At 45.8% G+C, this 18,944-nt stretch overlaps 1 protein-coding gene across 1 annotated transcript in view; it reads right to left on the bottom strand.

The window, feature by feature from the left end:
• Positions 1-11,649, bottom strand: part of PXDC1 (PX domain containing 1) — an 89,806-nt gene extending 78,157 nt beyond the window's left edge. Inside the window, exon 1 of the mRNA XM_088471791.1 lies at positions 10,634-11,649. Coding sequence (XP_088327917.1) covers positions 10,634-10,889 — 256 coding nt within the window. The 5' untranslated portion in view covers positions 10,890-11,649. The remainder of the gene's footprint in view (positions 1-10,633) is intronic.
• Positions 11,650-18,944: the final 7,295 nt, after the last annotated feature.

Raw genomic sequence — 18,944 nt, 5'->3', positions numbered from 1 at the left:
CCGTTCTGGTGCGCACAGCCACCGGCGCTGACATTTCTACTCGCAGCCACCAGAGCTGACGAACAAAATGACAAAAAGTGATTAGCTTGTGCGCGCAAACGTGACTTTTTTCACTGGCGCGACAATGTCCCATCATTTTGACGGGCTGCTAACTAGTGCTATATAAATACCTATGGATTCCGTCCACATTTGTAAACAGAGACTCTACTAATTTTTTACCTACAGTGATGGTAATAATGATAATGTAGTAGAAACTGTTGAAGTTCTCATGGAATATAACAGTTACTTTTTACTCAAGTCTGTAGTTGGACAAAGCTATATTTGCTTTATTTCCTCACCTTATGTTCTTTATTAATGTCTTCTTAACACTGTATTTTTTCAATTTTAATGTTCTCTAAATTATAAGACTGTGTTGAGATGGACGTCTATGAAGAGGCAACTGATGTGAAGCATCAAAGCTGATGTAATTACAGTACGCTCGTATAATACTGTACATATGCATACAGCATAATTCATTCCCAACTAAGGTACTGTAAGTGTAAAAAACTTGACAATACGTACTGTAAGAGGCTAAAATGGAGAAAAAAAAAGAAGCAAAGTATATTTTTTTCTTTCACAATAGGTTGAACTTTTAGAAGGAACAAAATACATCTTGTTTCCACTCTCCTATTTCTGCTTCCTGCAGAAAAAGCCCAGAAATGTGCATCACATGTTAGGACAATGAGTCTGGACAGAAGTAACGCCTTGAAAATACTGAGCCATTTAGCCATAAATATTACTCACAAAACATCTGCTTGGGTGGGGTGGAATCAACTGAATGTGCTGAAAACACTGAACAGCCAAAGTTATATGTATGAGTAGGGAGCATCCCCAGGCACACCGCAGGATTCAGAGCTTCTCTGTCACCAGCTGGCATCTCAGTGAGACTTTCTTGCCAAATGTAAGAGATCTCTTTCATAGCGATGAAGAAGGGATGAGCATAAATTAGTAACTGGGTTACTAGGAAACTGAGAGAGATGGCCACCTCTATTGCCCAAAATGCCACAGAAAAAAACCCAGAAGAGGGGTTTTTGGCCTACAGGGGAAAGAACATTACAGCAATGGACACAGAATGAAAACTGTTCGGTCTTATGTGTGATTACTCTAGCATCTGAATTTATGCTATGGCTTGTGTTTGTGAGCAGGAAGGGCAAGCGGGCAAGCAGACTAATTCATTGGAATGGGAACAGAATGAACACAAGAACAACACTGTTATAGTTCTGTCTTGGAGCCAAAGTGTGGGTAATTTAACTAAAGGGGGTATCCACTAGGCAATTTTAGCAAGCAATTGCACGATAACGACGTCGATATCATGCAATCGCTTGCAAATCGCGCATGCATCGGGCATGTTTTGGTCGGAAGCAACCAGCGATGCGCGTGCACGCTGGTCCCTTCCGACATCTATCATCGCCTGTACATGCTGGTCATCCTGCCGATCCCAAACAAAAAAAATGGTAGTTGCTCAAATCAGCTTAGCCACATGCCTACAGGTGCTTGTAAAGGGCGGGGTTTACACTGAACACAGAAAAAAGGGATTTGCCCCCCAGCACACTGTAGCAAAATCAAAAATACTTAAATCCTACATGATAATAGAGATTCAGAGGTATTAGTTACATACATTTGCAAACCCGTCGGGTTCAGCATGTGCGGGGATGATGGATGTGCCTGGACTGAATGTTCAGTCTAGGCATATCACTAGATATACAAACGAGAGCACGATTGTAATGTCGTAATCCTGCTCTCGTTTGTATATCTACCGTGTTTCCCCGATAATAAGACCTACCCCGATAATAAGCCCTACCCTTAATTTTGTAACCCGGTGCAAATTAAGCCCTACCCCGAAAATAAGACCTACCTGAATCTCATTTTGAGCTGGGAACGCTGCTCTCTGGGAACGCTGCAGAGAGCAACGTTCCCAGTCATGCAGTGCGCGGGTGACGTCATGACGTCACCCGCATGCTGAGGATCCTGTGCGGCAGCACCTGCTGGATCATGTTAGATCCAGTCAGCTCGCAAGTGAGAGCGACATCCCGGACGGTGGCGAGTCAGGTAAGTGCACTGCAATAAGGGACACTGCTACAGAGGGGCCTGCATAAGGGGCACTTCTACAAGGGGGCCTGCAAGGGGGGGGGGCTGCATAAGGGGCACTTCTACAAGGAGGCCTGCAAGGGGTGGCCTGCATAAGGGGCACTTCTACAAGGGGGCCTGAAAGTGGGTGGCCTGCATAAGGGACACTTCTACAAGGGGGCCTGCAAGGGGGTGGCCTGCATAAGAGGCACTTCTACAAGGGGGCCTGCATAAGGGGCACTGCTGTCAATGATAATTAATATAAGACCTACCCCGAAAAGAAGCCCTAGGGTGTTTTTTTGAACCAAAAAAAAAATAAGACAGTGTCTTATTATCAGGAAAACACGGTAGTAGTGGATACCCGCCTTAACTTAGCAAATTATAACAATATCAACTTTATTTGGTTACCAAAACAATAGTGATGTGTAAGCAGGAAATGTGTGTTACCTAATCAATATCAAAGTGACTATTTTTCACACTGTTTGGTTGAAATAGGCTAATTTTATTAAACAATTACATTATTTACTTGCTGCCATGAGCATTAGTTACTGCCGTGGGCATTAGTTACTTACTGCCTTGGGTATTAGCTACTTACTGCCATGGGCATTAGTTATTTACTGCCATGGGCATTAGTTACTTATTGCCATGGGCATTAGTTACTTAATGCCAGGAGCATTAGTTACTTACTGCCATGGGCATTAGTTACTTACTGCCATGGGCATTAGTTAGACTTATATATTGGTAATATTATGCTTGTTTCATGTGCATCTAGCTTTTTTTTTATACCTCCCACCATTTGAGAGGTCTATTCACCAATACATAATTATCACTAGAGATGAGCGGTTCAGATTCTGTGGAATCCAAACCGCTCCGAACATTGGGGATCCGAGTCCACCCGAACGCTGTTCGAGTGTTCCCCGCCTGTCTTGGATCCCCGTTCGAGGCCGAACGGCGGCCTCCTGACGTCGGATTCTCGCGAGAGAATCTGACGTCAGGGCCCCACTAATGTAGGGCAGAACGCAGTGATAGCGGTCTGCCCTACACAGAAACAAACACACAGCCGCCATGGCCAGCTGTGTGTTTGTTATAGCAGCCAATGAGAGTCAGACAGACTCTCATTGGCTGCTGCACGGAGGAAGCCGACTGGAGCTCACTCATGAGCTCCATCTTCCGGCTCCCTCCATAGCGGGTGATAGAGCAGAGCGGACGGCGGCAGGAGTAGGGATTCAGGTAAGTTTTTTTTTTTTTTCTTTGTGTGTGAGTAAGGGGGCACTGCTAATGGGGGTATACTACTGGGGACACTGCTAATGGGGGCATACTACTGGGGGCACGGCTAATGGGGGCATACTACTGGGGGCACTGCTAATGGGGGCATACTACTGGGGACACTGCTAATGGGGGCATAATACTGGGGGCACTGCTACTGGGGGCATACTACTGGGGCACTACTACTGAGGCCACTGCTAATGGGGGCATACTACTGGGGCCACTGCTAATGGGGGCATACTACTGGGGGGCATAGTACTGGGTGCACTACTAATTGGAGCACTGCTAATGGGGGCACTGCTAATGGGGCATACTACTTGGGACACTGCTAAAGGGGACACTGCTAAAGGGGGCATACTACTAGGGGCACTGCTAATGGGGGCATACTACTGGGGACACTGCTGATGGGGGCATACTACTGGGGGCACTGCTAATGGGGGCATACTACTGGGGACACTGCTACTGGGGGCACTACTAATGGGGGCATACTACTGGGGCCACTGCTAATGGGGGCATACTACTGGGGCCACTGCTAATGGGGGCATACTAGGGGCACTACTAATGGGGTCATACTACTGGGGGGGGGCATAGTACTGGGTGCACTACTAATTGGAGCACTGCTAATGGGGACATACTACTGGGGACACTGCTAATGGGGGCATACTAGGGGCACTACTAATGGGGGCATACTACTGGGGGCATACTACTGGGGGCACTGCTAATGGGGGCATGCTACTGGGGACACTGCTAATGGGGGCATACTACTGGGGGCACTGCTAATGGGGGCACTGCTACTGGGGGCACTACTAATGGGGGCTTACCACTAGGGGCACTACCACTGGGGGCATTACTACAGGGGGCATAACTATTGGGGGCACTACTACAAGATGCATTACTACTGGGGGAATTACTACTGGGGGCACTGCATAGGGAGCCCTACTACTAAGGGGACTGCATAGGGGGTACCACTACTGGGGGCATTGTGTAAGGGACACCACTGCTGGGAGCATTGTGCAAGGAACACTATTGCTGTGAGCATTGTATAAGTGGCACTACTACTGTGGGCATTGTATAAGGGTCACTACTGTGGGCATTGTCTAAAAGGGGCACTACTGTGGGCGTTGTGTAAAAGGGGCAATACGATGTGTCATAACATAAATAAGAGACACTACTTTATGGTGTAATGTGAATCAGGGGCACTATGTGCAGTGCATTATGAATAAGATTGTGCACTGTGACTCCTTGGGCCGTAGCCCACTGTGTAACAAGTACTGTGATTCTGCTGGCCGTACCCCACTGGGTGGGTGGGAGGGCCCAAGGACAATTCCATCTTGCACTACCTTTCATTTCTGCCACTGCTGTGTGGCAATGTGTCATAGATGTGCTTTAAACTGTGGTGTCTGTGCCACTGCGCTGCTGCTCTGTCACTTAGTAACCAGTCAGCTCACTACAACCTTTGGCAAATAATGGTGAAAACAATATTATAAGCTGTGTGGTGGTCTAAATTGACTGTAAATGACTGGAAATTAATGTTATCGAGGTTAATAATACTCTAGAAAAAAAAAACCCAATTTATGTGATTCTAGCTTTTTTTGTCATTTTAGTAAAAAATCCAAATCCAAACCCAAAGTCAGTAACTACAGTTTGGCAAATCCAAATCCGACGATGAATTAGAACCAAATCCAAATCCGGCAAAAATGGTCCGGCGCACATCCCTAATTATCACTAGTGATAATTATGTTTAAAACTCGCTGCGAGTTTAAACAAGCTTTCGGAACCATTCATCATGCCTCACTGCCTAAAGTATCACTTCTAAAAGGCTTCTCTTTTTGTGGAGTCAGCTTTTTGGGAATTGTGATACTTTTCCCCTGCAACTGAGGTGTCCATAAGGACTTCCTCAAACTGCGCATGCTTTGTCATCGCTGCCAGTGTCCCCCACCCCCGCCAACCCTCTCGCTGTCTGAAACCACAGACCACCATTCCCCCCTTCCCCACGCTGGTCTTCGTCCACCTTGCCATCGATGTCTGTCCCAGCCCCATATCCGCCGGTGTCTTCACCCCCACATCCTCTCACCTCATCTCTCTCCTACAGCGGCACCGTGGATCCTGGACGGGAGGAGCAACTGATGTGATCCGGAGGCCAATGGGCTGAGGTGCCGCCGGAGCTCTGCACATACAGCAGGAAGGGATCTGAATAGATCTCTCTGTTGATTGCAGAGGCCACTATGTAAATATTCACAGGCTGCTGTGTAAACGGCAGCCTGTGAAGATTATCAGGGGCTGTTCGTCATCTCAGGATGGCTTACAGTAACACCACCTCCGAAAAAAATGTTTTTTTTTTAACTTGATGAATAATTTATACAAAACTATGTCAAACTTTTCATGTCACCTGCTTTTGTATAAATTACATGATGATGAATAGACCCCTGATTTACATTTGCTGTAGCTTATAGTGTTTTTTATTTCCTCTTATTTTGTCCAAACATGCATATGTATATGTACTATCTTCAGAAAACGTCAGTTAAAGTTGTTGAAGACAACACAGTCTTAGAAAGCAGGAAGTGATACATTGTTAATAATAAAAAAATCCTCATACTGGGTACACACCAGGAAGATCTATCTGCCGACCCACCGTCATGCCGACAGAGTAGGGGCATGCAGTGCTGGATTTCCCACAAGCAGCAATGATCGATACACAATATGGGAGGGTCCAGAGGTGCAGGAGGGGCTAGGAGGTTCCTGTGAGTTAGGCGGCTGCTGGAAGATCATTTTCCAGCAGCCACCAAGTGTGTGTTACTGACTGGTCGCATCAGATGCAACCATGTTAGAGAAAGCCCAGCCTGGCGTGGTCGTATCTGATGCAACCATGCCAGGCAAGTGGTTAAGGAGCCACAGCTAACATATAAATATATATTGTTCCATTATAAAAGGATATCTAAAAACATTCTCAATTGTATATAAAATCCCAATGCCATGATGCTTGTTTAGAAGTGATCCTTTGGGATGTATAAGAACATAATGTGAAATATTTCTCAGAAACACTTTGGTGACGTAGGGTTACTTGTTTATTAGGATAGTGTTTATTGGCTAATCAAAGTTAATGTTAAACAATCTGTGACCTTGCTTTGTGTACATTAAGTTTATTGTGTAAAGTTTAGAGGCGTTTGTTATGTGAAGATCAGATGGCTGATTATAAGTTGCCCACTGTTTGTCTGTCTGTTGTGCTATTGTATTTGAATCTCCCCAGCAAATAGAGTATATTTAATTCAGGTTAAATAATCAAATATCTATTTAGATTGTCTATTGTTCCATTATGTAACACTTTTGTTGTAGTCTGTTTATTATTTAACCTGGTTGTTTTTATGTGTGGTGTAATATTATATTGTTTGACTGAAAACACTAATAGAACCTGTGTAGCCAAACTTTGATCTCTGTGCTTTTTTGCCAAAATTAGATCCAGTTTATATGGACCTAAGAAAAATGCCAGGAAGCAAAGACTGGACGCAAGCCTATATTACTCTGATACTGCTCTCTGGTGCAGGTTGTACAAGTGACAATACTGAAGTTAAGTGTTTGCCCTTCTAAGGAAAAAACAAAATAATGATTTGGAACAGCTGCAAAATTCCAGGTACAAATTGGTAAATGTGATATCAGCACGTGTGTGGAAAGGCCGCAGTCATGTGCAGGGTCTCTGGAAGACTCCCCCAACACCAGAAATCACGCCCACTCCCAAACATAGAATGCTCCTCTACGTCTGGATTACTGCTCTCTGGGCCCCATTTATGAATCAACGTAAATACATTTTTCATTTAGTATCACTGTGATATAAATGAAAATGCCACATGCCGCTAGTATTTATCAATACTTACCCCTCCAGCGAGGTCCAGTGAAGTCCTCCTCGTCTGCAAAGTCCTCTGTTCGGCTGCTGGCAGCCTAACACTGCCAGCGACGGGCTCCTGCGTAAGGTGCATGCGTGACGGTCCGTCTGCGCATGTGCATGATATGGGGACCCTGCAGTGCTTGGAAGGCTTCGCTGAAGTTGGAAAGGAAGCGCCAGATTCCCATAGCCATCAATGGGGACCACATCGCTCTCCTCATCTAAAGATGGTGAGAACGATGCTGTGACAAACATTTAAGATTACCGCTGTTTGTTGAATACAGAAAGGGTGACATAACCCCTTTAGCGAGCGCTAAAGAGGTTATGCATCGTTGATAAATGGGGAGCTCTGGGCCTGATTCAGAGCCGGACACTCTAACAGAATGCTCGCTCTGAATCAGGGCCGGGCTTTTTTTTTTTTTGGATCGGCCTCTTGGCCACTCGCATAGCTGTGGGTGACCACCCACAGCTATTGCGAGCGGCCAGGATGATGGTCGTGATGGTCAAGACCATCGCGACCATCGGGCTTGTGAAGAGACCCTTGTGGTAGGGTCTCGCCCATCACAAGCCCCAGAGAGCTTTCGGCTCTAACAGAGCCGGAAGCTCTCCACTGACATCACTTGTGATGTCAGTGGAGCCGCCCCCAAACAGCAGGCGTTCTCATGGGAACGTCTCCGTTTGGGCAGCCGCCCCCCGGCCCACCCGCCAAAGGGGGCAAGCTGTCACTCAACATCGACAGCTCGCCTCCTTTGGTGTGAGACCCGGAGCGACGGAGTGCCCATCGCTAGCCGGGTCTCGCGCATTCGCACGACGGAGCTGGCTCCGTCGTGCGCATGTGTTGTGGGCCACCATCCACCCGGTGGCGAGCGCTCAGCGCTTGCGACCGGGTTTGAATCAGGCCCTCTGTTCCTCACTCGTCTCAGGCTCAGCTGCTGAGGTTCTCTTCCTGGTGACCGGCTGATGACATGGTGGTGCTGGATTGGTGCATCGGCAACATTACTGCTGCACAGCCTTGCCCCCAGGTACACTGCCTGGATTGGTGTCTGATGATCTGGTCCTCTTAAGGGGTGTGCGGGCGCATACCGTGCACACCTCATACGCACACTTATGGCCTCAGTCATGCCAAAAGAGATTTTACCATTCATCTTAAGGTGCCGAATGGAAGAATCTTGTCTATTTTGTGACCAAGCTCTATAGTGGTTGCTCCAACGGCAGGATATGTCCATGTGTGCCCAGCTTACTAAGAGTTAGGTTAACACTAGGTCAATTAAACATCTTTGTGCGTCCTCTTCACTATGGAGAGAGTCTAATTAGTCTAATTTAGAGGTACAAAGGGGTCTATTCAGCTATGATTCCGTATTTTTTATGTAAATCCCCTATTCAGCAATGGGATAATGGAGAAGATAATGCAATTATCTTCTCCACTAATTCCCATCTTGCAGAGTACCGCACTGTAGGGAGCAGGCAATTGATCTCTACAGTGCTTTAACGCTTTTTGCTATTCAGTGTGTTAAATCACTTGATAAATATTTACTTTATATAATGCCATCTCAGAATTGCGTTATATGAAGAAAATACTTAAATATCCCGAAAACTGCAGGAACAGAGGAAACTCTTCCCATAAGTCCCTGCAGCATTTTGTAACTCCGCCCAGTCTCCGTGCCTGCTTTCCGGTGACCGCCGACAGATAAGTCCACCTAGAGCCTGTTAAACCTGCCGAAAGTGATTGACGTGTATACAGGCTTTATACTAGCCTGTATACATGTATATTTATGTGCGATTATATTTAACATTTATATACAGTATAAATGTTAAATATAAAAGCACATAAATATACATGTATACAGGCTAGTATAAAGCCTGTATACACATGTCATTCAGTTCGGACAGGCTGAAGCTGTACTTACTCCGTTGGCGGTCACCGCAAGCAGGGACGGAGACTGTTCCCGAGCGCATGACTGGGCATGCGCAGAGAAACAAACAGAAGGGATTGTTTTTGGAATCCCAAAAACAATGCCTTCTGTGACATCGCAGGGACAGCGTGTTACCGCAACCGCTGTCCCTGCAGAGAATATTTCCGAATAGCATCCATATTTTATCATAATTGATAAACACTCGTGACGATGTTGCCCGATAATATTCCGGACAACATCGTCACACTTGCTGAATAGACCCCTCAATCTGTACAAACCAGAAATTCAAGCATCTATACACAACAGACAGAAAGTCATAGATTGTCTGCCTCTGTTATAGAGAATGTACTTGTAGAACAGCAAGTTGGTGTATTGATTAGCATTACGGTTAGGTCTAAAGTGAACTGGGCTGAGGGACCTTTGACGTCACAACCACGTGAATCGCGATGGTAGTGGGAGGAACAAGGTTCAGATTGGGACTCAAAGTGTACCCTTGGGGTCTCACTACGTTTGCCACGCGGTGGCTCGCTTTGCTCGCCACAGGTTACTATTCTCACTCTATGTCCACGTGGATAGTAAAACTGCAAGCTCACCGGCCTTGCCCCTCCCCCTGACGTCAGAGGTCCTTCTACCTACTCGGATCTAGCATCAACCTTAGCACTACTGCCTCACATACCTGAGGTCATGATCATGTTCCTCCCACACTCCAAAAACACACTGGTAGGTTAATTGGATTCTGACAAAAAAAGTTACCCTTCTGTGTATAGGTGGGCAATTGTTTTATCACGGCCGCAGCTCCTGTCTAAAGTGATGGGAGCTGTTCAATTGTGCCACTTGGTGCGAGTGCCACGGACCCTATCCCGGATATCGCGTCCAAAATGCAGGGGATTAGTCGCTATCTAAAGAGACCGCTAAGGCATCCAAAAGATGGGCGCAATGTGGTTAAGGCTCCCAAAATCCCTAATTTAGCATAAATCTATGATAAGTAATCGGCGCCCGTGGCATTCGCACCCAGCAGCACAAACAATTGAATAGCTCCCGACACTTCAGACGGGAGCTACAGGCACTCAAAAGCAATTGAATTATCCCATATGCATGGGCGTAACTACCATAGGTGCAAGGGGTGCAGCTGTTACGGGGCCCAGAGCTGAGTGAGGCCCATCTTCCCTGTCAAAATTACAAATGTTATATACATTTTTCACCATTGGGTAGTATATAGTTGCCTTACAAACTTTTGCTATGGGGACTTTAAATACCTAGTTACGCCCCAGTGTGACCATGTAATATGAAATATAATATATGTATTATAGATTGGAAGCTCCACTGGGATGTGAGTGGCTGAAATATTCTCTGTAAAGCGCTGTGGTTTTATATATATATATATATATATATATATATATATATATATACAAAAAAAATCAAGCAGTGTGAAAAGTGTGAATACAGGCCTTGCAGACTGACAGTGACCAACCTTCCAGAAGAGATGACTGTGCCAGATCCCCACGATCTTCTGGAAAGGATTCCAGTAACTTCTTAAAAAGTCGCCCTAAGTCGGAGTAACTCCTGTGCAGATATAATATATTCCTGTCTGACCACTCAGTCCGGATCTCATAAAACTCCTCCTCGTCACCTCTCCGGTTTATGATGAGTCTTCTGATCCCGTTCACCCAGCAATCCCTAACAAACATGTTCACCAGGGAGGTGCCCTCAAACACAGCCGATGCCATCCTCAGCCCGCTACAGTCCTTGGCACCCACATCCCAACAGGAGCCACAGTGTCCTTGTCTCTTTCCAAAAACTGGCCACTGCCTGATAAGCAGGGTAAGGAGATTCCTTTACGGGTGTAACGCGATCCCCCAAGGGAGCTGCTGTGGGCAGATGTGACCGACTTCCAGGCTCTTCTCAGACGCCTGACACTGTGTCAGTACCTATCAGATGGTGCAGTAAGGCGATCCTATACCAGCGGCACGGGTAGCACTGTTATCCGGGGGCTCTGGTTCCCGGCTCCCGGCTGCTACTGAAAAGTACTCTGAGAACTTCCATCTGCTGCTTCCTCCTCTCTGAGCATCCCAGCAGCAGAGGCTGGAAGTGAGATCCCCGGGCTCTGTGCGCCGCTATCTCACAATAATAAATACAGCTGCAAAACTACCTCCTGAAGGAGAGGCTGCATCAAGAGATCCGCAGAAAGCTGCACAGCCACTAATTACCTCTATAAAGTGTTTACCAGGATTTACTTCTGTGTGATCAAGTTGCAGAATACATTCAGCTGGATGTCGTAGGCTCCGCAAACGGGCGATCAGTGAGCGGCGGCGAGGGATGCCCAGGGCCAGACTACTGCTGTCAGGGTCAGGGCGATGGCAGCAAGCTACGTGTCCGCTCCAACTTTAAGTTTCCTAGCCCTCGGCTGCTGCCTGTGGATGTCTTGTGTTACTGATGATGAGCAGTATCCTGAGTACCTCCCTCCCTCCTACACACACGCTGCAGCAGTATCACAGCCCTGGCTGGGAGTATGACGGAGGCTGGGGCTCTCCACTAACTTTGCAGCTATGTATCCGCTGTGAGAGAAAGAGGGGCTGGCTCTATAGTTCCAGGAATGCTGAGTGAGAGTGATCATATCACACTGAGGTCCGGCTCCCTCTCAAGGATGTCACATGCCAGGCTACAGGGAGGCAGAGGAGGATAGCCAGCACGGTACCGCCCTCGGCACCCTCCAGAAATACATGCGATCATCAGACGCAAAAAGTGCTGGCATGCTTCTTCCTCAATGTTCAACTCACACAGATACCACAGAACAGCTAGGAAAGTAACAAAGAAAATTGTTATACAGTCATTTCATTGCATTACTTGGGACTGTTGTAGCTCTTGACATTACAGATGGGACACAGATCTGCAAATGGTCTTGAATTGTGCCTGACAGTGGCATGTTCTCTGAGCAGTTCTACAGTTCACATGAGAGAATGCACTTTTTCTTCTCCAACAGCTTATTCAGATACAGCTATCTTTTACCTCCATTTTTGTAGCTGTCAGTAATATTAGTCATCGAGGTTGGATATGGGATCCCGGCTGTCAGAATACTGTCAGCGGCATCCTGACAGTCACTATCCCCACACTGGAAAAGTTCCCTACCAACTAACCCTTTCCCCCAACCCTCTCTTCCCTGCCTGAACCTAACCTCCCCCCTAGTGTCTAAACCTAACCTCCCCTCCCCGCACCCTAAACCAAACTCTCACCCCTTAGTGCCTAACCCTCCCCCTAGTGCCTAACCCCTAACCCTTCCCTAATCCCCAATACTTACCAGCGGTCGGGATTCTGGAGCCGGATCCCAACACTGTGGGGATTCTGGAACCGAGATCCCGCCGCTGTCGGGACTCTGGAGCCGGGATTTAGACCATCAGCAGCCCATCTACATCCCATTCCTGGTCAGGAGCAAGTGCATGATCTTAATAGCACATAAGCATTGGCATTTGAATTAAGGAGTTTAACAAGCGTTTTTATGCATTTAGAACACACAAACAATTGTTATAAACAATCCAAACTCGTTTGTAGCATTCTAGAACCTTACTGTTTACATTGAGATGTGTCTAAGGTGTATCAACGCTTTTGAAATGTTAATTTTGCTCAGAGCTCTATGGTTTTCAAATTTTATGCTCATCTGTGAGGCCATCAAATGCGGCCGTTGTCGCGATGACTCGCATCCATGAGTGCATCACGTACAATTGGATTGACCCCTATATAATCATCTATAAACGCTAGTCCGAATGCTGGACTCATTTGTGCTCAATATGCATTTCTCTAACGTTGGTAGGCTACATACCACCTTGCATTCAAACGCATGGAAATGTATTGAAAGATATTGATGTCAATTTAACACATTGTATAGAGATGTGTCCACCTGCCATTAGCAAGAATATTCATATGCTACAAAAAAGACATTGCAGTATGTGCTTAAATACAAAATACAATGCTCACACATACAGTCTCTCCATAAAAAGTGTACCCCATATTCAGCTGACAGGACAAGTTGCATGCCGTATTCCTTTCTACACATCAAACTGGAGGTGGCCGAGAGCAAGGTACCAGCTAGTAGCAGTAAGGTTGTGTGGCTGCTATTAACTGAAGGACTCTGTAAGAGAAGTCATGCAATGCGAATATCTACATTGTCTACCGCCCTACTTTCATACATCCCAACTGTTCTGATTTGTGCAGAACAGTCTCAATTTGAAGGGTTTGTACCACTGTGCCAAGGCGTGTGTGAGCCCTGCGCCAGGCCTAACTGCACCTTTTTTCCAGCACACTTTACATCATGACATCACAGAAGAGGAGAAGAGGCCATAAGCAGGAATCTCAGCCCTAGGAACGCCCTAAGGACATGCCCAGCCTATTCCCAGACACCAAGGTTCCAGACACCCCACAGTCTGGAGACAGGTGCCACCATGGCAGCAACCGTGCTGTATCCTTGACCTTGCACCCTGGCGGTGGCACCAGTCATGCTGCCTTTAGCGCAGCCCTTGCTGTGTCTATCGGTTCAGAAATGTGTTGAGTATGTCCCATTCAGTGCATAGTGTGAGGGAACAGGCAGGAAGAATGTGAAAACTTAACATTTTTTTAGAGGCCAACTCCCAATGTATTCAGTTTGAATTGTTACAAGTTACATAAGTTGTAGATCATATTACACTACAAGCACCTTACCTGGCTGGAACTGTTCCGCTACTTACACCTGATTTGCTCAGGAACATCTGTTTCTTCTTTTTGACATTTTTCAGGTGGCCAGGAGCAATTGCAAACAGTGACCAAACTTTTCACGGGATCCAAACACACTGGTGTAGCACAACTTTTGGGTACAATAGATTAAACTCACAGTAATGATGACAAATCACATGGTCCATTTCTAAATGAGATGAAATAAAACTTATTTCAGCCTATTGTAATATTCTATGAGATTTCAGTAACAACTCTAATGGCAGCATTTGTGCTAATCTGTAATATTGCCCACCAGGTATTGTGATATGTCGATGTATTTATTTAGGAAAAGTAACAAATAAAAATACAAAATCCAACTATTAATTTGTAATTTACTGACACATGTAAGATACCAACAAGCAGACATATTGACAGGACACATCTCACAAAGAAGCATTTAAATCATAAGTCACTGTGATTTAGTTTGCAATCATGTATCATTTAATGATTTTTCTAACAACATAATTTCAGGAATAGTAACTGTTATAAATATATCTACTTTATGTATTTCTGTATCAATCAAGCAATGATTTACTCCAGATTAATATGTTACCTTCACATTCTGTTGGTCTGACATAGTGCACTTCTTGCTGTTTACTTTGCATAGTACATTGAACTCTTTGTATGTAATGTTCTGTTTATTCAGTGACAGTAAAGTTTTGTTTTTTCTCCTTCAATGTATTACAGATGCAGTTACAGTACAGTGTATGCTACCTGGACAGCAGGACTCAGAATAATGTAATTATGGCAAGACGGCAGCTTGTGGTCAAGGACAATTAACCTGCCCCCGAAATAAATGTTTTTTTCTTGGTGGTCCAGATGGATGTGATCTTTAGCATAACACAATACCAATTGTCTCTTCCATATGGGCTGACCAAATCTGAAAAGGAAAACTTGAGGAAGCTCATCATAATGGACTGTAGGATTAGTAACCCCATTAGGGGCCTGAAACTATACATAATTAGAGGATTATGAGTTTTATTCAGAGATGTACGCTAATGCAATCGCAACTGCATTCTCTCACGGATCGCAGTTGCTAAAATATGATAATGCTGTCCAAAACAAAACCCAGCCGAGCTTAGTGACACCCACTGCTCTCTTCTCATGTCCATCCGATGTCACGCACCAGCATAAACAACGGTAACATCGACGCACATTGAGCAACCATGCAGCCCTTGCGGCAGGTCTGACCTGCCTCAAATACAGTGTTTTCTCCAGACACGCAGAGATGCTCTCATGCGTAGGAGATCGTAATGGCTAATTTATGCACGCACATGAAATGGCGTTTAAACAGCCAGGCACGCCTACATTTTTCTAACCTCCCCGTTACCTCACCCAAAAGCTGACTACATGTCACTCACTTTGCAAATGGATCCTCTGTGTGGGCATAATTGCAAAACAATCGCTGTGGGTGCGCAGTGCAGTGGACACATATGAGCAATGGCTAACAATCGCTTGATCTGCATAAAAATCAGCATTGTGTCCATCACTAAATCAGGCCCTATTAGCTGTCATCACTTGGCTCAGCTTTGATTCTTGTAGCAACATACCGTAGGTATAACAATATAAAACTTCATATTTTGTGTAGCTCACCAAGAGGTCTATGTCACGGCCAGGGTATTTCAGCATGGCGCTAGGCAGGTGTTACCTGTGAGGTCGTTGTGGCGCGGGCTGTCTGGTGGCGGAGCTGGTGTCTGGCGGGGGGCTTTGGCTGCGCATGTTGTTGAGCGGGCCTGTTGTCACTCTGCGCTGGTAAGGCCTGGCGGCGTCTCCGTTCCGTTTGGCATGGGCGCCGCCATTTTGCCTTCTGGCCATGTGATGCGGCTGGCCAATCCTGGTGAGTCACATGTTCCCTCCGGCCAGTAACAGCACGGCATGGGGTATTTAGGAAGGGTCAGTGCCTTCCTTCTTTGCCAGTGCAACGTGTATCTCAGCCTAGCTGAGAGGGAGTTCTCTGTGCTTTTCCTGTTCCTGTGTAATTCGCTGTCTGCCAGTCTGCCTGTCAGCTCCTAGCTTCCACTGGACTACCCCGCTTCCTCCACCACCCTTGCCCATACCTGAGTGCCTGAGCCTGCTGACATCCTGCTCAATTGCCTTAGTTCACTACCTGCATACCTGGCTATTATTTTCCTGCATCACTACCTGAATACTGGTTGATTATTCCAGTCACACTACCTGCACACCTGGACAGTTCTAATTGTTTCTACTTGGACATTAACCCATTACTCCCACCACAGAACTCTAGTGCACGTTTATATATACCTGGACTTTTATTTACTGCCATATTTTATGTCTGCTCAAGCACATATTAAAAAAACCTAGTTTTTTATTCAAACCCGCTTCTGTGATCGCTCCTGCTGCCACCCCGGGTCCACAAACAACCCAGAACATAACAGTCTATTTATGAAGGTACGAAAAGCCCATATATATATATATAAAAATATATACACTCCTATGAATGGAATGAACAGCAACCACATGGGTGCCCTTACCGTGAAAATCATATAGTCCCATTGCGTCCTGTCCATAAGTATAAGCCAAGCAGCGCACTACAGGGTATATAATCATTTTTATATAAATTTGAATACATGTCCACGATCCGGCACTCAGTGGTTAGATAAGGTTACTGCGCCGGGTACAGTAAGCCCCAGGCTGGGACGTACTGTAATATAGTGTTCCACAGGCGGCACTCTGCTCAATGAAAAAGCAATACTTCACGCAGCTTAAAGTGCAATGTTTCAGTGCTTTATTAGCATTAGCACTTTTGTAAAGCCAAATACAACTCCCATGTCTGGTGCCCGAAAGCAGTCGCACAGGAAGTGATGTCAACTCCCGACGTTACCATGGTAATCAATATACACAACACGACATATACATATAAAAAAACAACAACAATAGTGCAGATGTAGTTGTAATTGTATAAACTGCATAACAAATGTACAGTAATGAGGTAACTAGCCAATAGCATAAATTGCTACTAGTACATATTAAGTACAGTCAAAAACTACACACAAAGATGCACAAAAGCTAATGTAAACCAAAAGTTTGCCTAAATATCCTCCACTCTATGGGCTTCATTCAGAGATGGCCGTACGGTCTACGACCACACGGCCGCCTTGATGTTTGTCCAGTGCGCACGCGCACGAGGGAGCCGGCTCCTTCGTGCGCATGCGTGAGACCCGCTACGACCGACAGCGCCGGTCGTAGCGGGTCTCTTTCCAAAGGGGGCGAGCTGTCGATGTTGATTGACAGCTCGCCCCGTTTGGTAGGCGGGCCGGGGGGGGGCTGCCATTTGGGGGAGGCCCCACTGACATCACTAGTGATGTCAGTGGAGAGCTTCCAGCTCTGACAGAGCCAGAAGCTCTCCGGGGCTTACGACAAGTGAGACCCTAGCGGTCGTTAGAGCTGTGGGTGTAAACCCACAGCCTAATGACCGAAACACAGGCGGCCGGTCAGGATGCAAGCGGCCGCCCAGTTTCTGAGCGACCGCTTGCATCCTCCAACCGCCTCTGAATGAGGGCCTATATCCCTCAATAAATGACATACAAATACCATTATGAAACACAGGTATTGGAAAATGGAGTAATCTGTTGAATACTGACTATCACAAACTGTTAAATGACATAACTAAATGAAACCTTGGAGCCCCAATGTTTCATTCAGACCACAAGGAGATAATGTATCAAGTCTAATAATCCATTGCGTCACATTTGTAATAGTTTACGTGATCAATCTCCTCCCCTGCTCAAGGGGGGTATGTGGTCAATGATTCTATATCTGAGAGATGCAAGGCTGTGTTTGGCCACAGCAAAATGTCTCGCCACTGGCTGTTCACTGAAACCAGTGGCAATGGTCATCTGAATCGCCAAATGATTTGGGGCCATGCGCCCCCCAGCGTACACTCTGTTTTACCTATATATATACTTTAGAACACGGACAGCATACACAAATGAACTTGGTTGTGCATGTTAAATGATGACATGTTAAAAAACACAGACCCTATTTGTAAAAAAATTACACGTAGTACAATTGGGACATTTAAAACACCCCAATTTAGGAATACTTAAAACTGAGGACTTCATCCCTTTTCCCAACTGGGAAACATCATTACGAACAAGGTAATCCTTAAGATTTTTACCCCTACAATAGCAAGACATTAATTTGGTCTTATGTAAAGGTTTCAAATCTTTGCCTGAGGTGATGATGTGCCACAGGGCTTTGGCTTGGCTATTAATAGTGTTACTCATATGGTTGTAGTTATTGACTCAAATATATCTATTCTTAATACGGTTATCCTTCTTGTGTTTACAGGTCAGTAATTCATCTGATGGAATAGCGAAAGCTCTTAATTTGGCCCGTTCTAATACTGGCACACTGTAGCCCCTATTTCTGAATTTTTCATACATGCTGTCTAGCTGTTCAATTCCTTCTGTATGATTTTTTGCTATTCTCACTGCTCTCAAGAATTGTGAGAAAGGTAGTGTTATATATATATTTGAATACAAATTTGATTATATACCCTGTACCATGCGGTTCCATTCCATATGTAAATCGCGCTCATCGCCATGCTGCCTGTTCCAACTTACTGCACCTCTTAGGTGGTCCATGGTTGCAGGGAGGAAGGCAGGAACAGAACAACAAAGGGCACAGCAAGGTCATTCATATGTGCACGGACTGGACAAGGTGACAGGAGTAACGGGGGGGGATTGACGGTAGTGGGCGAGGCAGCTGCAGCTTGACAGTTTATTTTTGGCCACTTGCAGAGTGCCAGTCACCCATCAGTTTATAAATTACAATTAGGCACCTTTACAATTAGGCACCACAGACCCATTTTTGCTCCTCCCCTCAGCCTCAGAGCCTGGGATGGGTGTACCTTTAGTACCTCCTCTGTCGCCGGGTCTGTTAAAACCTATGTAAAAGTAACCACCTCATCTGTTTAACGCCACTTACCTCCATCCTCATAGACCTACAGTATATGGGGATGGTGGCTTAATTCTAGTAACAACAGCCTGAGATGGTGCTACCCAATACCTGGCAATGAT

Source organism: Taudactylus pleione, unplaced genomic scaffold, assembly GCF_031769625.1.
Source record: "Taudactylus pleione unplaced genomic scaffold, aTauple2 ptg000116l, whole genome shotgun sequence".
NCBI lineage: Eukaryota > Metazoa > Chordata > Amphibia > Anura > Myobatrachidae > Taudactylus > Taudactylus pleione.
Note: the sequence above shows the minus strand (reverse complement) of the source record. Positions and strands in the feature narration are given on the sequence as shown.